The sequence below is a fragment of the Cervus elaphus genome, chromosome 29 (assembly GCF_910594005.1).
Source record: "Cervus elaphus chromosome 29, mCerEla1.1, whole genome shotgun sequence".
In the NCBI taxonomy this organism is placed as follows: domain Eukaryota; kingdom Metazoa; phylum Chordata; class Mammalia; order Artiodactyla; family Cervidae; genus Cervus; species Cervus elaphus.
Genome location: NC_057843.1, coordinates 53,211,128 through 53,234,831, shown reverse-complemented (window position 1 = coordinate 53,234,831; position 23,704 = coordinate 53,211,128). Strand labels below are relative to the sequence as shown.

The 23,704-nt window shown below is 42.8% G+C and overlaps 1 protein-coding gene across 8 annotated transcripts in view; it reads right to left on the bottom strand.

Annotated features, from left to right (window-relative positions):
- Positions 1-23,133, bottom strand: part of TLE4 (TLE family member 4, transcriptional corepressor) — a 152,534-nt gene extending 129,401 nt beyond the window's left edge. For 4 of the 8 annotated variants that reach the window (XM_043890647.1, XM_043890648.1, XM_043890651.1 and 1 more), the window contains exons 1-4: positions 22,212-23,133; positions 21,279-21,376; positions 20,141-20,204; positions 18,886-18,930 (exon numbers count right to left, since the gene is read on the bottom strand). In XM_043890647.1, the coding sequence (XP_043746582.1) occupies positions 18,886-18,930; positions 20,141-20,204; positions 21,279-21,376; positions 22,212-22,256 (252 nt within the window). In that variant the 5' untranslated portion in view covers positions 22,257-23,133. Of the gene's footprint in view, positions 1-18,885; positions 18,931-20,140; positions 20,205-21,278; positions 21,377-21,666; positions 21,866-22,211 lie in introns of those variants that run through there. The other 4 variants (XM_043890649.1, XM_043890650.1, XM_043890653.1 and 1 more) reach the window with 2 other exon arrangements.
- Positions 23,134-23,704: the final 571 nt, after the last annotated feature.

The window sequence follows — 23,704 nt, the reverse complement described above, 5'->3', positions numbered from 1 at the left end:
CACTGCTCAGTTTTCCAAATTTGCTGGCATATTGAGTGCAGCACTTTCAGTAAAAACCCTCTTGATGAAAGTGAGAGAGGAGAGTGAAAAAGTTGGCTTAAAACTCAACATTCAGGGCTCACTTCGGCAGCACATATAATAAAACTCAACATTCAGAAAACGAAGATCATGGCATCTGGTCCCATTACTGCATGGTAAATAGATGGGGCAACAGTGCAAACAGTGGCAGACTTTATTTTGGGGGGCTCCAAAATCACTGCAGACGGTGACTGTAGCCATGAAATTAAAAGACACTCGCTCCTTGGAAGAAAAGCTATGACCGATCTATACAGCATATTAAAAAGCAGAGATTACTTTACCAACAAAGGTCCATCTAATCAAAGCTGTGATTTTTCCGGTAGTCATATATGGATGTGAGAGTTGGACTATAAAGAAAACTGAGCGCCAAAGAATTGATGCTTTTGAACTGTGAGGCTGGGAGAAGACTCTTGAGTGTCCCTTGGACAGCAAGGAGATCCAACCAGTCCATCCTAAAGGAAATAAGCCCTGAATATTGATTGGAAGGACTGAAGCTGAAGCTGAAACTCCAATACTGTGGCTACCTGATGCAAAGAACTGACTCATTAGAAAAGACTGATGCTGGGAAAGATTGAAGGCAGGAGAAGGGGACAAGAGAGGATGAGACGGTTGGATGGCATCACCGATGCAATGGACATGAATTTGAGTAGGCTCTGGCACTTGGTGATGGACAGGGAGGCCTGGCATGCTGCAGTCCATGAGGTCACAAAGAGTTGGACACGACTGAGCAACTGAACTGAAGGTTTCATTTTGGTATATGCTTCTCAATACTTCTGTACTTTTAAATGAAATAAAAGCATGCTCATGTTTATTTTGTGTATAGACCCTTGAACCTCGTCCAGTATTTTTCGACAGCAGGGGTGAGTGGTAGGGGGGACACAATTCTCCACCAGTCACAGTGCAATCAGTGGAGACACAGTGAACACTGACTCTTTGGCTTATTGCCTAGGTCAGAGACAGGACCATGAATGAGTCTTTTTCTTTCTAAAATCTCTGTATTACTTTTTTTAGCAAAAACAAAAACCAAAAAGTAAAAAGCAGCCCCAAACCACCTATTAAAGATCCAATTTAACTTTGAAAGCAAAGTTCAAAACCAAGGACAATCGCTGTGTTCTGACAAAAGTTCCCAAAAGTACAGAAGTGATACTTGGCATACCTAAGACAAGAAACTTTTGCTGAGATTGATGATTATGTCATTACATTTAAAACGCCCGTAAATTAGCACTAGATACATGGGGGTGTGGTGAGAGGTGTGGGTGGAGTGAAGGAAATTAAAAGCTGCGGTCAGACTTAAAAAAAATACCCCATAAAGCAACGAATGTTTCTGACAGTTGAAACAGACTGCATGACAGACAGCAAAACCACATTTCCGCATGTTTTTTTTTTTTTTTTGGAATGGATCTGTGGCTTTATGCCACCAAGCAATATTTTGGTTTACCAAAATATACTCTATGGCCTTTTAATTTCATGTTTACTTAACTTTCCTTACTATCACTGCTGTTCTCACTCAACTAGACCAGCTTAAGACAAGTGTCCTAAAAGAGGGAAAAGGCTTTAAAATACAGAATACGCTTCAAATTAGGAAAAAAAGAAAATTAACCACACACATGTAATTCACATCAACTCATTGTAATTTGGGTATTTAGCTCATACGTAATGAACAATGGAATAATTATTTCTTTGGAAATACAGTCGTTTCTCAAGACAATTACAGAGACTCAGCCTCATGTTTACATAAAATTTCTCAACACAAAAAGGATAAAGAATCATTGACCTATCCAGATGTTGACTGAATGACAGAAAAATGTAAAAGCAACAGAAGAATGACTGAAGCAAAGAGTTTCCATGGCTGATGAATAATTTAAAGGATTCTGTACCTATTCTTAATCTTAAAAAAAAAAACAAAACCAAACTTAAAAAGGATAAAAGTCAAAATCAGATAATTTGCAAACTCCCACTATTGTATCTATATAAAGGTAATGGCAGTTAATCAAGCAAAATGATGAAGAGTCTCTCTCTCATACATTGACACAAAGGTCTAACACCTTCCTTAAAACGATAAGTTCCAAAAACCACAGCCCACAAAGGGCTGCCTGGCAAAGTCCATTGTGGTCTGGGTATAGAATAAAGGCACAAATACAAATCTTGCTGAAAACGAATGCTTGAGGTTTTTGGCAGGAAAACAGATTTGGCAGGAGATGAAGGGAAGGTGCTAATATGGAGGCAGATGGGAACCCACAAACTCCCTGTCCTCCTTCTCTGTTCCCATCCCTCACCCCTCCCTAGGCACCTCATCCACTTGCATAATTAAGACCGAGTTTCCCCTCCAAGGTCTCTTCTCTCAAGGGTACCTTGATTCTGAGAGTTTACAGAGGTCAATGTCTCAGGTCTTTCTCTGTTCATTTCCACACTCCTCATTCAGGTTCACTTGGATTCCTCCTTTCCAGGACATGTCATCTCTTCAGCCCAGCCTCTCTCCTTCATGGCCCTCTCCACTCAAATCATGTCAACCAACATTTATTGAACATTTGCTGTTAGGCCCCATGCAAGTTGCTGAGAACAAAGCAAATTAGCAAACAGACATGGTCCCTGCCCTACTGTCTTCCTTACACTTTCCTTCAATAGCCCATGTAATAGAAGCAGCACTTAAGACCTTCTATAATGCTTCCCAAACCCACCTCCTCAACCATTATTTCCTCTATCAACCAACCAGGCTGAGAATGGTTGTAACCACCACTTGAACATGGACATCACTTTTCCTGTCTCTGTGCCTTACACTTGGAATCCTCCTCTCTCCCTTTCTTCCTGTCCAAAAGACCTCCTCCTCTGAGGTCCCACTAAAATGTCCCCACATCCTCTGTAACAGCATTCTTAATCACTTCCAAGCCAGGAAGACTTCCTCCTCTTCTGCCTATGGCACAAGCGTGTCATCACCACACACTGCCACGTACTGTCCACACTGGGCCAAACGCCATTAGAGCATTAGAATCTCATGGAGGCAAGCATTCAATCTCCCCTAACACCCTAACCCTCAAAGTGGCCTCCACAAAGAATGAGACCAGTTAGCATGTGTTGAATGAACAGTTACAAGCCACTATCGCCTCTGCCTTCCATCTGGGGTGTCCAGCACTACTGACTTAACTCTGCAACTCTATCAATAAGGGAAGAATAAACGATGTCATGACAATTTAGTTCTTTTTTTCAGGTTTAAGTCTTTAGGTTATAATCTTCTTAATCTTCGTAAGGTCTGAAGTGAAGTGAAGTGGAAGTCACTCAGTTGTGTCTGACTCTTTGCGACCCCATGGACAATACAGTCCATGGAGTTCTCCAGGCCAGAATACTGGAGTGGGCAGCCGTTCCCTTCTCCAGGGGATCTTTCTCACCCAGATCTCCTGCATTGCAGGCGGATCCTTTACCAGCTGAGCCACCAGGGAAGCCCAAGAACACTGGAGGGGGTAGCCTATCCCTCCTCCAGAGGATCTTCCGGACCCAGTAATCGAACCGGGGTCTCTTGCATTGCAGGCGGATTCTTTACCAACTGAGCTACCAGGGAAGCCCTTGTAAGGGCTAGTTCTAAATATTTCAATTTGAGAAGCTAAAAATTTCTATTCAGAAAATTAATCTTTGTATGAGCTTCAAACAAACAAAAATGAATAACGTAAAAAAGAAAACTGTAAAAAAGAAAAATTGGAAGTTATAAATCTGGAAAGTTGTCATGAACACCATCTCAGAACAAATTCAACAAAGAGCTCATCAAACTTTTTTCTACATACATCCTAAACTGATGCAAAATATGTTATGAGTTCTTCCTTAGACAGTAAGGAAATCCTATCAGCTCTGCTTAGATCTGGTTAAAGTAGGTCCTAACCATGGGTCTCCTTCCTGGGTCAGTTGTATAAAGCCTTTGTAAATGAGCTGCTACTTAAGAAGGCTTCTGTGCAAAAATGTACTATGTCTGACCCAGGGTCTCCTAAATCTAAAACCTCAAAAAATGTAAAATTAAAAAAAAAAAAAAAGTTTTTTTTTAAAGGCTTACAAGGAAGAGCTGTCATCTCCACATTCCTGGAACCTACATACAGGAAAAAATTTAAGGACACTCTGGAATTTTGCAGGACACACTTTCTCTACTAAAATGTCCAAACCAAAAAAATTAAAAAGCCCAAACAAGCACTCTGGATTCCCCAACTTGGCCAAAAAATACTCAAGCACGTAACTGTGAAATTGCCACTATGTTTTTTATTGGCCACTTTAGGTGAACTATAATATTTTTTGAGGTTAACCAAAACAGACATACTTAGAAGTAATAAGCCACACTTCCAAACAGTTCTGTGTTCTCCCCCAAATCAAAAGCCTTTAAAATAGTCATCTACATTCATAGCATGGCACAACAGAATATGCAAGGGGAAAAAATAAGCCCAAATCAAACAAGTTCAATGAACAGTGCCCAAACATTTAAAAATATAATAAACTCATATTCTAGATGCATAGGCTACTTAGAAAACTCCAGGTTCCATTCTGTTTACCACATGTAATCAGGACTAGACAAAGTCAAGCACAACACACTGATCTAACCAGAAGCTAAAGGAAAGAGCAGAAGGACTATCCTGCAGCAAGAGCTGCCCTAATTTCTCAGTTGGAGCCGATCAAGCCAAGGTGTTATACTGAATTCTCAGGTGGCCCAGTCTATCCTATCTTGGTAATAATAACCGAACAGGTACCTCCAGAAAATGGTTGAAACACTGGCACCGTTCAGCATGAACAGAGGAAGGCTATTGAAAGACAATACTTTTGAAAAACTGTTACCTAGAAGGAACCACATTCAAAAAACAAAGATCATGGCATCCAGTCCTATCACCTCATGGCAGACAGACAGGGAAAAAGTGGAAAGTGTCAGATTTCATTTCCTTGGGCTACAAAATCGACGCAGCCACGAAATTAGAAGACGCTTTTTCCTTGGAAGAAAAGCTAGACAACGGATTAAAAAGGCAGAGACATCACTTTGCAGACATAAGTCCATATAGTCAAAGCTATGGTTTTTCCAGTAGTCATGTACGAATGTGAGAGCTGGACCATAAAGAAGGCTGAATGCTGAAGAATTGATGCTTTTGAACTGTGGTGCTGGAGAAGACTCTTGACAGTCCCTTGAATAGCAAGATCAAACCAGCCAATCCTAAAGGAAATCAACCCTGAATATGTATTGAAAGGACAGAGGCTGAAGGTGAAGCTCCAATACTCTGGCCACTTGATGTGAAGAGATCCTGGAAAAGATTCTGATGCTGGGAAAGATTGAGGGCAAGAGGAGAAGGGGACGACAGAGGATGAGACAGTTGGATGGCATCACCAATTCAATGGACATGAGTTTGAGCAAACTCAGGGAGACAGTGAAGGACAGGGAAGCATAGTGTGCTGCAGTACATGGGGTCACAAAGAGTGGACACAATTTAGTGACTGAACAACAACAGAAGGGAACTAAAAAGTGACTAATTCTGGGACCCTCAATGGGTAGCGAAGACAAACTGGCCCCACTTAAAAATCAAGAAATTTCCAATGAAAATGATGATTACAGAAAACCATGTAACATCCTCATTCTGAACTTGACATTAGAACCCATTACCACCAACTCAACTCTGCTTATCATCATGAGAAGGGGAGAACACCTGAAAACACAGTACAGTTTTACAGGTTCTCTCGCCATGATACAATGAGCTAGAGAAGTCAGACAAAGCTGATTCTTGGCTTCTACCCATTTGATGCCAGTAGCACCTCTGAGCTCTGACAACCAGAAGTATCTGCAGACACTGCCAAACGTCCTTGGGAGAAAGGGGCTGCTCTGTCTGAGAGCACCGCCCAAGAGAAATAGTTCTCAAACTCCTTCCGGGTTCTGGTTTCCCTCTGCATCAATGAGGGCTACGAACTCTTCTCCCACAGAAAAAGGCGCACGGTTTTGCATATAAATTCAAGGACTCTGTGGATATTTTAAAAACCAGTCAAGGACCCCCCAGTTCCAATTCTCATCCCAGGCAGGCACTCAATAATTTTTCAGTCCTCTGGACATTCCCAGGTGGTTATAAAAGGTACTGTGCCTGTTTTAGAAATGTCATGGTCAGAAGCACAAAAATATAGGCCTGTGGTCATCAGGCCATAAGCCAGCAGTGCAATCTACAATAAAGATGAACCATCAGTTCAGTGACCCAGTGCACTTTTTCACAAAAAAGTATACTCCTTTTCCCCAACCTGGAATAACTAACCAATTCATGGCAGTGCGCATGGCCCTGCAACCCTGGCTGAAAAACTACCCTCAACCCATGTTTCCACTCAACTGTTACAATAGCAGAAAGTCCTGAAGCAAATAAAGGAATTGTTTTGCAAATTAAAAACTGAATCTGAAGACCAAAGCTATTTCCACTTGGTTAAAAAAAAGAAGTGTTCCATCCACTTGTATGGTTAGTGAAGCAGAGCCAGAGCAGGGGTTGGGCAGTGAGGCAGAAAAAGCCGCTTGAGTTAAGGGGAAGACTGCTCCCCTCCACACCACTTCGCTACAAGGATTAGGGGGCAAAGAATTTGCTAATCTGGGAACACAAAAAGCTTTTTCTGATACAAATATATACACCCAAAAGTAGACCCACTATTATTTGTAACACTTTTAAGCTCACTGTGTGCAGAACACAGCGGGCTAGCTAGGTACATGTAAAAGCCAAAAACAAAACAAGCTTCCCATACTAACAACAGTCCTTTAGGAGGGGCTCTGAGGCTGGGCTGACTCTTGCCACTTACACCCTTCAAAGTCCTGGGCAAATTTCTTAGCTTCTCTTTACCTTACTTTCCTCATATACAATGGTGGCAACCAGATCCCTTCCTTAATTAAGGGCTATGATTTAAACAAACCAACGAGCTTCCCTTGTGGCTCTCAGTTGGTAAAGAACCCACCTGCAATGCAGGAGACCTGGGTTCGATCCCTGGGGTGGGAAGATCCCCTGGAAAAGGGAAAGGGTACCCACTCCAGTATTCTGGCCTGGAGAATTCCATGGACGGTACAAGTCCATGGGGTCGCAAAGAGTCAGATACAGAGTGACTTTCACTTCACTTAAACAAATCAATACATCTGAAACACCTAGCGCACCTGCTGGTTTGCAATAGGTGCTCAATTGTTACCTGGTATTATCATTAATATTTGTCAAAGGTACACATATGGACAGACTTCCCAGGTGGCTCACTGGTAAAGAATCACCTGCCAATGCAGGAGACTCGGGTTCGATCCTGGGATCCCTGGGTCCGGAAGATCCCCTGGAGAAGGAAATGGCAACCCACTCCACTATTCTTGCCTGGGAAATCTCATGGACAGCAGAGCCTGGCAGACTATAGTCCATGGGGTTGCAAAAGGATTGGACATGACTCAGCAACTAAGGAACAACAATACATATGGACAATCTGTAACTACAAAGTCACTGATCCTCTCTTAACCTAGAGAAAGACACATAAGATGTGGCCACACCTCTGAAATTAGCAACACAGCACACAGGTTCTAGGTTGTAAAATATTGGCAACAGTAGCATTTTTTTGGTTTCTGTTTTTTTTTTTTTTTTTCTGTCTACAATAGCCTAACACTGCTCAAAGGAAAATTCTTAAAAAAAATTTTTTTTTCATCACACATAAAATTGACTCAAAACGTTAACTGAACAGCAAGCCACTACTGTCAAGCAATGAAATTAGGAATAGACCTTTTGCTAACACTGGTCATTTTAAAATCACATGAATCCAATCCTCAATTTTAAAAATTCCCCTCAGCAGCTCAAGGGCCTGTGGCAGAGAACTGCAATGACAACTCCTAACTTTGGATAGCCCATCGAGACCTTTGTTGCTCTTCATAAAAATGAGTCCTGCCTAAGAGCTCAGAAATAAAGCTCATATACTAATGGTTGATACTCTACTATAGGAAATGCAGTACAAATGAAAAATTAAACCATCCCTTCAGTTGTTCCAGCCTTTCCTCGGCTAAGTTCCAAAAACTGTTTTCAGGTGTCAGAGATACGGCAGGAACAAACCACCTTCTCTTCTGGAGCACATACCTTAGTGATGGAACCTGATCTCTACTATGTCCTTCATTCACCAAAGGCCAAGATTATACATTTCCCCCTCTCCCCCCACTTTTTTTTTTTTACCTACAGTTAACTTATAAGCCAAGTTGAAAAGTCCAAACTTAACTCTAAGTAAAAGACAATACAAGAAACCCAATGACTTAAGCTCTCAAATTCACTGTAAGCCAGTTTACAGGCCTGCTTCACCCTGAGCATCATCAAGGTAAACCTTAGCTAAAGAAACTGACATCGCACTGGATTCTGGAAGCGTAACTAATCCCAGGAGCTAATTGCTGTTGTTGTTTAGTCACTAAGTTGTGTCTGACTCTTGTGACCCCAAGGATTTGTAGCTGGCCAGGCTCCTCTGTCCATGGGATTTCCCAGACAAGAATACTGGAATGGGTTGCCATTTCCTTCTCCAGGGAATCTTCCCAACTCAGGGATCAAACCCACATCTCCTGCAATGGCAGGTGGATTCTTTACAACTGAGCCACCAAAGCTAATTACACAACAGGTAATAAACTACTACATATTCTCCTCTAGCACTTTAGGAGAAAATTATTGGACCACACTTCAATTTACATGATTTTAGAAGCTGTATGATTAAATTTTCCAATACTTTTCCAACACTATATATGCCAAAAGAAAAGTATAAAAGCAAATCACTTTAAAGCAGCACTAGAATTATATACATACAAAATATATTTAATTTTAGGGAATTCCTAAGTGGTCCAGCGGTGAGGACTTGGCCTTTCACTGCCAGGGCCCAGGTTTGATCCCCAGTCAGAGGACTATTAATATGTGTATCATGGCCAAAAAAAAAAAAAAAAAAAAAAAAAAACAGAAGAAACCATATGACATTAATATTAAATGTTTTACAATAACTATTCTAGTTGTGCATCATTACTCTGGCCTGAATGATGGCCTTCAGGGAGCCAGTGAATTATGAACCATCCACTAATTAACTGAGTGACTTTGTCATTTAACACTGGAGTCATTTTATTCATCCAAAAGATGCGGAAATGCTTTAGCAACATTATTGGAATCTAAATAAAATCATGGATGAGAAAGTATCCTATAAAATATAAAATATAATAGGTTAATTTTGGAGTTTAAAAGAACAAAAACCTCTGAAAATAGTTGTTAAAAGGGACTTTCTGAGACTGAAAAGAAGTCTCTATTTCTGTCCATTGGGTCATAGAAAATAACCAGAAGAGCCATTTTAGACAAAAGAACTAAGAGATCTCAGTGTTTACTTACACTCTTATTTGAAACTAAGAAAAGCAAAGTGCTGAGAAGTTAAGGTACACGGCAGCATCACACAGCTGGGTACTGGCAAGGTCAGAACTGGAATCTGAATCCTGATTCAGGAAAGTACTTTGGTGGACGTAGGAGAGTATTCCAAACAGAGCATCTGAAATGTTTGGAGATTCAACAGAAATACCTACCATACCAGTGATCTGAAATTCAGTCAAACCGAGGATTTCTTAGGTAGGCTGATAGAAGTAGAAGTAGAAGATAGAAGTAGAAGAGGTAGGTAGAAGTTATTTAACTTCTATGTGCCTCAGCCTCCTCAAATACAAAATGGAAATAACAATGATAATATAGAGCAGTAACCTCATAAGGTTATTGTGAGAATAAGTAAAATATTACCTCTAAACAAGCTCTCTAAAATCACTTATTGTTATGATTAGGATTCTTACACTTTCAATGACACGGTACCCTCCCCACCAATAAAAAACTAAGATATCTTCATTTCCCTGTCCCCTGAAAAGAAGCAAAAGCTTGCATTTTTACTGATTTGAAAAGAAGTTAGCTAAGCATACCACACTATGGCTAAGATCAGTATCTCCCCACACTCACTCAAACCACAAGTACACAGACCTATTAATAGTAAAAGAATTCTTCAGATACACTCTGACAAGTGATAGAGGGATGTTCAAACTGAATTTTAAATTCAGTTAGGAAAGATTCATGTTTCCATCTTTAAGAAGGCAAATCCCACATGCTAAAATACATGTATTCTACTTTAACTAGCCTAACTTGCTCCTAAAAAGCAAACCAAACTAAGGTGCTTTTTACTTCATCTTTCCTGTCATTTTTCCACAAATTTAATAAGTAGGCACCCACAGGCCTTACTAGGCTTGGAAGCTCAATGTTCGTTATCCTACAACCTCCATATACCCTTAAAAATACCGTATACGTTCTTGGCTACCTCGATCTGAATGCGGGGACTCCCTCATTCACCAAGTATTTCATGCACACCTACTGTGTGGCAGGCGCAGTTCTCAGCACCAGGGACACAGCAGAGGCCATCGGCACACCTGTTTTCACACAGCCTTAACTTCACGTGGGAGCGAGGAGGCTGGCGAGAAACAAGTTCATACCTAGTGTTTGCACAGTATACTTAAGGAATGCGAAAACAGCCAGTTTCACTAAGCGCTGTGCTCACAGTGGAAAAGGGCTTCCTATTTTAATTTGCGATCCCAAGCCTCCATTTTGGCAGGGCAGGACTCTGGGAACAGCAGAGAGGAGAGGGAGGCTCTGTGCTCACACACACACAGGGATCAGGTCTCTAGCAACACTCTAACACTTCTTGGAGGGCCAGGAGCATCCCCATCTTCTCATGCTGCACACAGCCAAGAACTTCCCAGAAACAAGTGCACTGTTTGGTGTTTGGAAACAGTGCGGCCAGTGCACGGAGCCCTGAGAGGAAAGTCAAGAAACCTACTGTTTCCTTTCCTGCCAGCAGCACCTTGGACGCCCGCTGACCCGCGTGAACCCTGGACTACCAGCCCGCGTGCTGATCCTCCTGTACTGCGACACCGGGCTAGTCCCTTAAGCCCTTAAGCCCCAGTGTCATCTGTTCAAGGGGCCAGCGGAATGACACTGCTTGGCAAACTGTCAGGTACTCCACTGCAAACTAAATACAGGGATCCAAGCTTGCCACTTGCTTTACAGGAACATCAGGAAGATTAAGGAGAACATATAAAAGCCTTAAGCTCTCTGTAAAGAAAGGTGTTATGGGGAACTAGTGCTCGTAATTTCTACAATTACTCTTCTTTCTGTTATATGTCCTTGCATTTTCAGACTCTTTATCCAAAATAACCCACAGACTTTCAGAAGCAGAATATGTATTTCAAAAATAAGAACACAATCCCAATTAGAATGATATCAATGAAGTGACACTCGCGAGGAAATCAGAAAGTCAATATCCATCTTTCTTGGCTCCAGCTCTCCTGCCTAAGCTCGGGGTGAGTATGGGGGCCGAGATCCAGCAGGCCGGACAGGCTGTCGGTGGAGCCCAGGAGGGCTGCCACATTTCTCTCCATCTATCACAGAAGCTCCCTCCACAATACAACTTGTGAAGTATTTGTGGGCAAAATCCTCAAAAATGATGACAAAGTGACCCACGCACCAGATGGCAGAGGACCTGGGCGGCATCTGGGAATGTTTTTCTTTTGCTTTTTTGACAATCCAGCTAAGAAAACCCACACTTCCCTTTGTCCCCCTGGATGGAGTACAGTTAAACACAGCAACTCTGAGGAAAGCTGGGCTCGGTGGTAGAGAAACTGTCAAAGCCTGGCATAAACACTAGGTCAAGTCCAATGAAAACAGAGAGGGCATATAGATTTGCGTTGATGATTGCCAGCCAAATCCCTCTTTACAGACAGAAAGCAACTACCACCGACAGCTGTTACTAAGGCCACATTAAAATGACTCTCATTTTTGCTTCTGACTAAAACTTCTCAGGCCCTTCCCTCTTGGGAGTGAATAGTTTCATGAACTCTCTTTTCAGTGAACTTACTCTGACCAAGTCCTGTCCTCAGTCTCGCGAACTGTCATCATCAGTGTAAATATTCATTTTTCGCACCTACACGTGCTGCCTCCCACTCCTCTCCAATAGCCCAGCCCACAGAACTGACGGTAAATGAGCCACTAGACCACTGGATCTGCCACCACAGCTAAAGTACCAGAGGTTTTTAAGAGGAGTTATGGGGAGGGAGAAAGGGAAAACATCTAAATATCACATCCCTTTCACTGGCTCTGGAGCCATCAAGGGATTACTATTGTCCTGAAGCCATAAGCCAGTCTATCCAGTCATATCAAATAAAAACGTTCTCACTAAAACCAAACACAAATTTCTTCTAACCACACATCTGAAACATTTAATTCACAATTGCCTTCACCTAGTCTATGGTGCAAAAACAAAAAGTTAAAAAAAAAAAAAAGTACAATTCTAGGAAAGGAAAGACAAAATGAAGAAGGCAAGAACCAAGGGCCAGTGCCTGCACTATCCTGGCCTCACTGAGGCTGGAACAGCATCTAAAAAGATGCATCTTATCCCTCAGTCCACTAATTCAACCCGGCTCAAACTAACATCATTTAGGATACAAGGAATTCTGTCCAGCAAATAAAGCAAACGGGACAAAAACAAGCACCATCCAGTAGGGACTAAGGGGCAGTGAGAAAGGAACTATCCCTTCGTTTGAATGCTGCAAAGAAAGTCTTTCAACAGTATAAGCAAAACATTTGCCTTCATTTAAAAGTTTGAGTTGTGAGCGATTTCCTGCATCTAAGAACCTCTTTTTGAACTACAAAGAGGCCACAAAACATCACATTTTCCCCTCCCAGCTTCCCCCTTCAAAAACCCACAAGATGGTGATTAACAAACAGCCCGTTGTCTTCAGGCATAGTTTTAGAGGCCACAAGGAAAAGATAAAAGTTAAATGGAAAAGCAAGTTGGTAAACAAATGAGAAATAGGTTACCCAGGGAGGAAGCAAACTCATCTTGATAAATAAGCAGCTCTCTTCGCCCCCATGCGTGGGAGACTAGACTCCAAGCGAAAGCGACCCTAGCCCTCTCACCCATTGAAAGCAGTCTAGATAGATGGAGAAAGAGTTCAGGCCAAGCCTCTGGCCCGGACTCCAGGCAGAGATGCAGAGAATGCCCCCACACTCCGGGAGTCTGGGTATAAGCCCAAAGTGCAGTGGCTCAAGGGCAAACCCAAGGACTAGCCCAGCCTACCAGGAGTTCTCCATTCCAGAAAAGAGCTGGGGCCTGATCTCCAAACAAAGGCAGACCCATCCCCCAACACACACCCTTCCAGGTAAATTCATCTCAAACCCAGAATCCACTACCTAATAACTGTATCACCTCGTGCAGATCTGATCCTGTTTAATCATTCTTTGATGGGTCATAATCCCTTTCTTAGGATCTTTGTGAGAATTAAAGAATTTTGGCAATGTGCCCAGATCAGCTGTAAGCACAAGCCAGATAGGTAATAAACATTCATGTCTACTGAAAGGAAATTCCAATTCCACTCAACAATCACTGCTTCAGGTGAAAAATCTTCAGATAGTCTATAAAACCTCAGAAAGAAAACTAAGAACCCAACATGCAAGAAGAGAAAAGAGGGAAACCCACACAATCCAGAAAATGCTAATTATGCACACACGCTGACTGGTTAAATTTCCTCCTCCAGACCTCCTTCTCTAGACGGTCCCGTGACATGTGAAACAACAGCTCCCGTGCCCTGCCCGAGGCACCGACACAATTGGTTTCAACTGTCCAAACACTAGATCCTCTCAGTTTGGGAAAAAATTTACTTAAAATCTACATATATCTAGACTTACAAAATAAGACTGAAGCTAGCCCTCATCCCAAAATGTCCAATCAGAGAGGAGGGGGAAAATTATCATCAATGACTTCTGTTTAGTTAATGTTAATTATAGAATACTACTGAAGGATAGGTAATCATAAATTAGAAGAGGTGGCTTTAAACCTTTAATGAAAAATAAAAACACAAGCCTCCTCCCCTCCATGCTCTCCTAATTATATCTAGAGCTTCTCACACAATTATCGAAATTTCACTTGTAACCGCTCTTTGAGAATTTCTGGTCCGGCAGTGTCCACCACTGTTCAGCCCCTCTAGATTATTATTTCCTAAGGTTTATACAGCAAAAGAAAGTTCTGGCGGCAAAATTTTCACTGGTTTATTAAGTTACTCTGTGCTGAAACATTCCATCTTCGACAATTCCCTTTCATTATTACGCGAGTTCAATCACATTCATTCCTGAAAAACTGTCACTGCGTAAGAAAACAACAGCCACATTTTTGCCTACTCCTGCATCTACTCCTCCAATTCAAGCATATACAGTCTAAGACAAGACACCTACAAGAAATTAGTAAAGCTCCACAAATAAAGTTTCCTTATGGGAAACCTGGTCTAAACAGAACTTTAAACAAAGTGCTTGCTTCCACTGCAAGCACTGTCCCCAGATAAATTTACTGCGCCCTAGAATCAAGTACACTCAAGGCTGGAATGCCAGGCCAGTCGTGTATTACTTCAACCTCAATAAATCTCTTTTTACTCTCCAAATCCTCGGCTGCTTTCTAAAATAGTTCACGAAAAAGCACCAACCTAATTAACAACAGCTTCCTCTGCAACTGTGGCCTTGATTTCACTTATTTACACATTAACTGCAGCCTCCTTTTAGCCAATCCAGTCTATTCTCTGTACCATGCCGAGCCTTTTATCTGCCCTGGACAGCATTTTCTCCAGTAGATGAAGTAGATGCCGATTGATTTGCTGTCGAGCATGGTAAATTAATAGCAACAAATTGCTGAGGGCCCGTCTCGCTGCTCCACCATGCTTCGGCAGTTTTGCTTTATTTGCTCCATGATGGGCAGCAGTCGGCCTCTTCAAGTCAATTTCTTCTTAACAACCTGCAATACTTTTCAATGGTGAAAATAGAGCTGTTCCTTGTAAGTCAGAAATCAATATCCTATTGCCCTTAGAAAATGCTAAACAAGCAGTATTGGCAATCCACTTGGTACTAGAGGGTATCAGATATAATGCAAATCCATACTGCTTCCCTCCTTGTAGTTATTACAATTTGCTAAAAGGTTCCTAATGTCATTTATCATCATTTACCATCGACCAGAGAGGGTATGATTATGATATCCTATCAGTTGGCAAGGCCCTTTCATTTCTATTCAATTAATATTTTAGCAGCACTCAAATGGTTGTGGCCCAAGTCTTGTAATAAAATTTACATGGCTTATAGTGAAACAGGAGTTTGCTTGCTCTGATTGGAAAAAAATAATAACTGTATATATACACATATATGTGCAACCTAAACACGTGTGGGTGCTCAGTTGCTCAGTTGTGGCCGACTCTTTGTGACCCCCATGGACGTAGCCCACCAGGCTTCTCTGTCTATGGAATTTTCCACGCAAGAATACTGGAGTGAGTCACCATTTCCTTCTCCAAAACATGTATATATTCACATACAAAGACAGAGACATGTACATATACGTGTGCAGTACATTAGAATGCAAGTTCTAAGTGTTGCAGACTTCTAATATTTTCCGATTTCTAAAATTCAAATACTAAGCTGATTTTTTAAATGCAAAGAGATTGGCAAGTTGCAGACTATTAACTATGAGCAAATCATAGATGTTCTCGAAATGTAGTATGTTCGTCTCCATTTACAGTTCCTACAGGTCGAATTTACATATCCATTGTTCCTAATCTACATCCAACATTCACTTTTTAGAGTGGTAACTGCCTGCTGTCAGATTAAATCAGGGCCTCTTCTTTAATTACAGCATTACAGGTGAAGGATGGCAACAAGCAGCATTTAGCAATGTTATCAACAGAACGCACCACCCTGTTCTGCCCACGGTCACTGACCCATTTAGAAGCCACTCTGTATGTATAAGGAACAATCAGCAGGAGGGGACAAAAAAAGTAACAACTAAACCACCGGCCACCACCTGTCCCATTCAAAACAAAAAAACAAAAAGACCCAACTGAGGGAAATCCTTAGGGAATGAAGGCCAACGTTCTTTCATTTTAAAAAATCCCATTATGAAGAAATCACAACAAAACATCTGCCATTTCCAACCATGTCCCACTTATCATCTTCACTTTCATGCTAGAACTTAAAGACAGTGGCAAAACATTAATTTCACTTTACAGCCTAGAACACTCCGCTCTAACTTTTTTGGGTTTTCTCCCAACTTCAGCTCTATTGATCCTACTAAAGATTACCAGAAATTAGATTCATATTTTATGCTCTAATTCCATGTCATGTCACTGAGTTCCCCTTAAAAAAAAAAACTAATTCTACCAGACTAATGCTATTTACTCAGTTACCAAAATTTAAATTAATTATGTTCTCAAACATAATTGTTAAAAATTGGCAACATTATGCAGGCTTAATTAAGATTAAATCCAATTTACTAAATGTACTTTAATTGGTACTAATTACATTAGCTTTCATTTCAGAATGACAAATTCCCCATAGGTTTCACTTTACAGTCCTCTATCAGAATCAGCACAGGGTGACTGAGGAGGAACATCATACAGAAAGGGGAGAGACCATAAATACTGGACCCCCCACCCCGCTTGTCACTGCTCTGGGCTTTTATCCTTTTATCAACTTGCTAAGTCACAGAGTCATGACTCCAGCACAGCCATCATTTTCTGTTCCAGTGAAAAATTTCTCTAAAAATAAATACTATGTGGCTGGCAGCAGCCAAGAACAGGAGCATTAACCAAAAAATACACAAAGGTTTCAAATATCAGGGCCACCAATTACTAGGGTACTTCCAAGGACCCCAGGGACTCCTACTCTTGAACCCTTCAGAGACACAAATCTAATAAGTGAATAAGCCTAACCCGATCTTGAGAACTAGGCCCAATTATGCCGGAGGGCAACTTCCCTGCCTTATTGCTGCTTTCCATTACGAGGGTATCCAGCGAGTGCATCTGGAAGAGAGGCCAAGAGGAACCAAGGCTGTCTGCCTAAGAAAACAAATAAAGACAGATATGCCTCTGTGCTTAAGGGGGGAAAGAAAGAAAATATAATAAGTAGGTGGTTTGCAGGGCTGTCTGTATTTCATAATGTGATAAACTGCCCTCAGGATTCTTGATATGATTGAATTTAAAAGCAAGAGAAAAAAAGGGAAAATGTAGTCCATTCTCAATTTTAAATGGATGGCATTTGAGGCCAGCTGGACAAGAAGATGACAGAATTACAGAAGTATAAAATGTGCAAAATTAAGGGATCTTATAGAGCACCTCCTGCCCCCTAAAAGAAATACATACGGCCAAATACAAGCTCTGTGCCTCTCAGAATTGTAAACAGTATAAAGAGATCTGGAAACTAAGTGGTAATAAGATACAGGAGGAGAAATAAAGGGATATTAATCACCTGGTCCAATCTTTAAAAAGACACTAATTAGTACTGGGTGGTGGATGAGGACCAAAAAAAAGGGGGGGGGGGGGGCGGAGTACATGTACAAGATCCAGATCTAAAGTGACATCATGTATTGAGCATAATTAACAAACAGTATCTTTCTTGTGAATTATTTATGTAAGGTAGAGCTAAGGGGCTTCAAGCTAACCCAAGCATAAGTTTATGGATTTTGTTTAAGCAGGAGTTATTTACATGACTTATCTGAACAGACATGGCAAGGATGCCAAAATAATAAAGAATTTTAACATGCAACAAACTATACTATAATGCTAATATTGACATAATCAAATAGCACATGAAGTAAAAAAAAAGAAAGTATCTGAAATAATCAATGTAACGACGCTTTTTCTCCCCCAACTTTTTTGTTTTCAAATGCTATCTGACTGCTTTTATTGTCTAACAGTCATCTTTTAAAGATGTGAGTATGTTTTGAGTATGTAATAATTAACCATATTGAAAAAGGAATCCATACATGGTAGAGCTTAACAGTATGTGATCATTTTACATTTTTTAATCTTAGAAGGTAATGAAATCCATGAATATAAGAGAAGAAAAGCATTGTTTTTCCCTCATCTTTTTCCAGCAGGTAAACACATACACACCTATTCCGAAATGGCTGATGACACAGATCTGAAGCACTTTCACTAGGAGATCACTTAAAACAAATGTCTCTTAATATTATTATTGCCAAACAGTATTTATACATATATGCTATTTTTCTTTCTAGGAAACTTAAACCAAGCCATTTTATTCAGTCTCTTGCAAAAAAAGGTCTGGTTCAGTCATACCTCTCAACACTTTCGGACTAACCTTTTTTTTTCTTCCCTTTCTGTTTTTCTGGCAGAACTAATTGTTAGATTTCAAGACCCAGGGTTGAACCTTATCACATCCTCCTATCAGGCTCATGTAGTCTGTGCAAATTTTGGCAGGAACAGTTACAGTTCCTGGTAAGACCCAACTAAGTTGTCTCTGGGGGCCAGTACAAGGAATTTACACCAGTTTCTTTTGTAGTGCCACAGATTTCATTTTGATCCTCCCAGCTCACCCTCTATCCATTCTTTCACACCAACCCAAGGAAAACTCCAGACAATTTACAATTTTACATTTTAATATCTTCCAAGAAAAGCTTTCATTAGGCAAGTCTGCAATGTTCAAAATACATAAATTAATTCTTTCAAAAGAAAACATTTAAAAATTTCAGCACCCTGCTTTTGAAAGTGTACAAAGTTTAATATGCATTCAGACACCTTAAATTACATTGTTAAATGATTAAAATGAAGATAATATGCTAAACAGATGAGGAACCACACCTGAATAAAGAGCATTCTCTCCAGTACACGGACTTTTAAAATACAAGTGGCCACAAAAACGTGCAGAATCAAACTGCAAAACATACAACTTCCTTTTTAAAGTGCACAGTATTACTGTCATTTAAAACACTTACAAAGAAATAATAGCTTACCTGCTTGTGCATTTCTATATTCAACCCATAGGACATCTCATAATACTGTCAAAGAAGGAAAAGCAATTAATTTTGAGCCTTTCATCAAACAAGCTTCCTAGTTTGTTCAAAATGTCCCCAAGTAAACATAAAAGCCTCGCCTAAACCAAAATATCCATCCTTCCAATGGTGGCACATCAGGAAGAACACTCTATGAGTATCTTCAGCTTAGTAAACTAAAAGCCACCTTAAGACACAGAATCTAAGAGAATAACTCACAAAAGTAAGAAAAACAAGCTCAAACATAGTATTCTTAACACCTCCAATGATCTTTATACATCACAAGCGGATGACTCACAAAGGTCTGATGAAAATGTGGTACTCTACGGACTCTAATTCCTAGGCACAGCAGGCAAGTTAATAACAAAAACAACACACCTCATACAAATGCAGAGGCTTTGACAGGAACTATTTGAAAAGGTGATGCTACTTCAGAGTTTCGCTTCTCATTTTAAGGACACTACTCATGTTCATACATTCAAAGGAAAAAGGCTTGATAGGAAATGAATGAGTTACTCTAGAGCCTTTATGAACAAGCATAAAAATACACTTGGTAATACTTCTGAAAAAGCAGATCTGATTGTTTTAAACATGTAGTATAACTGGCATTAAAGAAATTCTGGCAGAACGAATCGGTTATACCGGAGGCTACAACAATCCACAGTTCAACAGTACAGAAACTGAAAACCCACAAAACACACGCAAATACACACACACTAGGAATATACAATGTCGAGGAAGAATGGGGAGGGAAAATCTGAAAAGATGTCTAGTGTCTTTTCTTATTCACCATTGTTTAAAAGAAATAAAACATTTTAAAACATTTAAAACTAACAGTTTACTGAAAAATTCCCTGGTTAAAATCTGTTTGAAGCAAGAGCAATAAAACAACAAAGAAAACCACTAACACAAAAACATTTTGCCTATGACTCTAAACGAAATGTGAGGTTTTTTTTTTTCAATCTGTGAAAACAAAGCACAGAAAATTATACCCTGTGCAACTAAACTTTTCGAAAATTCAAATCAAAGCTGGTTGTCAGAGGCAAGTTAGAACATCCTCGAATTACAGGTTGCTAATGGTCACATTCCCACAACTTCAACTGCACTGCACAGCAACTATCCTCTAACCCTGCAGCCTCCAGCAATCTGAACGTATTTCTAGCTTTTGGTACCCCAAACTAAAAGGTACTCTGAATCTGCGACACAGTTTTCTTACCATCACATAATGCCGCTGCATCTCTGTCTTCTCACTGGCGAGTTTCTCACATTCTAGCTTCAGGCTGTTCAAGAAATAAGGAAATCTAAGTACAACCCAGATCTTGACTTACATCCTTCAAATACACATTCCCGCCTCTAAATCATCACCTACAAAATACCATATCAACTATCTTAAGTACCACCCTCATTACTGAAAAACAGGCAGGAGAGAAAAGGGTGAGTGGAACCAGTCCGGGCTTGTCCTTTCAACAAGGATCAAATGTGGGGGGTTTTGCTTAAGAAAAACCCTCTAGCCAATTAACTCCAGAATCTCATTCAGAAATGAATATTCACTAAATTCACTAAATACAACATGAAGGAGGAAATAAACATCAATAATGCCTACATCTCCAAGCAAGAGTAAGTCCCCTAAAAATGTCACAAGGGAGTTTTTTCTTTAATGTTCCACGAAAAGATTAATGAAAATATGAATCAAGCATGTCTTATGAATGATGTCTTATTTTTTCCCTCCAAAAGAGAGACAAGTTGAATACCACCACCCAGGGGCAAGGCGTGGATCAGGTTCAGTGGCTTGTTTTGATTCCGTAATTTATGAAATAAGCAATACAAGCCATTAAAAATCCAGCGAAAGAAAAATATTTCAAAGGTACTCTAAGATCTAATGATTGTCTCTTCAGAGGAAAACATCTTTTCAGCATAAAAGTAATGAAATCGCCTACTTGGCGACTTCCTAAGGCTCTGGGCTCTCGGTTTCAGTGGAATGGCAGAAAGAAGAAAGAAGGAATCAAGCCCGGAATAATAAAGGACCAAGAAAGTCAAAAGGCCCCAGAATGTTCCCAACCGTCCATTCGCCTGGCCCCAATAAATCAATATTGAAAGTTTGGCCTCAGCGTTTTCCAAGTGTCCCCAGTTTCGATTGTTCGGCCTTTTTTTTTTAATTTACGGGAAAAGGAGAAAACGCTTCATTTCTTTACACCTGCCTAAGGAAAAGAGGCCTTCACTTGCCCTTTCTGCCCACAAGGAAACATGGTAATACCTTTGTGGTGTCGGAAAAAAAAAAGGGGGGGGGGGAGTGTATGTTGGGGGAAGACAAGAGCTAAGCAAACAGAAGGATCAGCTAAAGTCAATATCTTTACCTGTGGTACTGAGCCTGTAAGAACTGAAACTCTTCCTTAATCCGATCACAGGACTCGGAAATTGTAAATTTAAAGGGTTGAGCAGGCTGATGCGGTGCCTAAAGAACAACAATAAAATATTTAATTAGCCCAAGGCAGAAGCGAGGCAGAGAGATGGAGAAAACACCACGCGGCACTGGCGGGAGGGTGGGGGGTGTCATCGCAGGCAAAGAACCAGGAAAACTCTCCTCCCGCCCCCTCCCCTGGCCACACAGCCGGGCCGAGGCTGGCCCCGGGGCCCCCGCGTTCTCGCGCCCGCCTGGGACCCCGCGGGTTCGAGACCCCGCTCCCTTCCCACGTCAACGGCGGGGGCCCCGGGGCCGGCGCGCCGCGCCCACAGCCTCCCCACCCGGAATCGAAACTGGCCCGTCGGGGGGACGCGCGCCATGGCGTCGGGCCGCGGTCAGGTCGGGGGAGGGGGCACGCGGCAGCCACTCTCCCGGTCGGTCCGTCGGCTGGCTCGCTGATCCCCGGGGCCCGCGGCGCGAGGGGCCGGCGCCCCGCACTCCCGAGCCGCCGCCGGACAAGCCGCGCCGCCGCGGAGGGCGCCCTCCCCGCCCCGGCGCGGAGTCGCGCCTCCTCCATCGCTCGCCACCCCTCCTCCAGGAGTCGCGGCGCGGGGACGGCGAACAGCTCCGCGCGGCTTCCAGGGGCTTCAAAGACAACAATAAGAAAATGGCTACAACTCAATTGCTTCTCCGCACCCCCTCTCCGAAAGTGCCCCCGCGCCCGGGGAGGGCAGGGGCGGGGGGTGGAGGGCAACTCTCGAGCTGCGTGCGGGGTTTGGGCCGCCCTCCACGCCCCTCAGGCCAAAGACACAACTCAGCGCGCAGGGGGCGACGCGGGGAATCCCCCGGCACCCGGCAAGCCCGCGCCCCCACCGCCCGCACTCACCGGGTGTCTGGTCTGCGGGTACATCTTGCTCAGGTCGCGAATCATCCAAACCGATTTAGTTGGCTGCGCTGGGCAGAGGCGCGCGGCTCATTGGCTTTAATGGCCCCGAGGAGGAGGAGGAGGCGGAGGCGGCGGCGGCGGCCGGCCGGGTCCGAGAGGCGGCTCGGACGGTCCCGGACCCCGCTGGGTCTCGCGTGACGCGGGCAGCAAGAACGCGCGGCGGCGGCGCCTGGGTGCGGGCGGCCGAACCGCTCCGCATTCCCCGCGGGCGTCACTGGCCCGCCGCGGGCATTGTCCGGCGCGCGTCTCCCGCGGCAACGCTCCGACGTTCGCTCCGCTGAGGCGCGCCCGCCGAGCCCGGCGCCGCGGCCGCGCCGCTCACCCGGGACGGGAAAGTGCGAGCTCCGCGCCCCAGCGCCCGCCGGCAGCGCCGCCCGCTCGCTCGCTGGCTCGCTCGGCGTCCCACTCCAAACTTTTTTTTATTTGTCTTTTAATTGGTTGTTATTCCTCCGAATGAATGATCTCTCTCTTCTTTCCTAAAAGCAAACACAAACTCCTTTGGTTCGGAAGAGGTCTCGGCGGTGCTTTTGGTTTCTCTGGAGATTTTTTTCACCTCACAGCAACGATCTTTTAAAAGGCACCTTTTAGCTTCTTTTACCACATCTCATTTCCTTATTTTTCTTCCTTCCTGTTTTCTTGTCTTTTTTTTTAACCCCAAATTGAAGGGGATTATAAAAATAAAAGAGTGAAACGCTTGCGGCTTTTTTTTTTAATTCTCTCTCCTTTCAAACTCTGCGAACAGCACCTCAAAATAATATACAAGTGTGTGAGAGGGGGAAGAAAGCAGCCAACAGCTGAAACACCCGCTCAGAACAGCTCTAACAACACACTCTGTGTAGGTGACTTCTTTGACCAAATTTAGCAGCCGCTAATCATTAACATTCTGATACATATTCACAACCGTCCTTGGAGGGACCGCGGAGCATCCCGGGAGATGTAGTCCGCCTCCAGCGACGGTAGGTGAGGATTCAGTCAAATTGACTACAATCACCGGCCGGCCACGCGACCACTTTGGGGGGCTCTCCAAGCGTCCCGCCCACCCCCGGCGCGGTAGGCGTCTCCAACAACCAATCAGAGGTGGCTGAACATTAATCGCCGTTCTGTGTTACTGCCCATCATTTCACTGCTGACAAATGGCGAGCTAGAGGGGAGGAGCCGGCCGGGCTGGAACCCACGTGGGGCCCGGGCGTCGTCCGTGGCTCGGACCAATGACTGCAACGAAATAGGGTGAGCGGAGGCGGGGCGGAGATGGCACGCCCAAGGCGGAGCTTAGCCTTGGCTGACGTTCCTTAGCGCGAGCGTTCGAACCGGGGAAACATTTGTTCGGCTGTCAATCAAAGTAACGTGGGCCTGGGAGCAGCGGTGGCTGCTGCTGCTGCTGCCCTGGCTGCATCTTCAGAACTGGATGTTGGTGGTGGTGGTGGCGGCAAAAT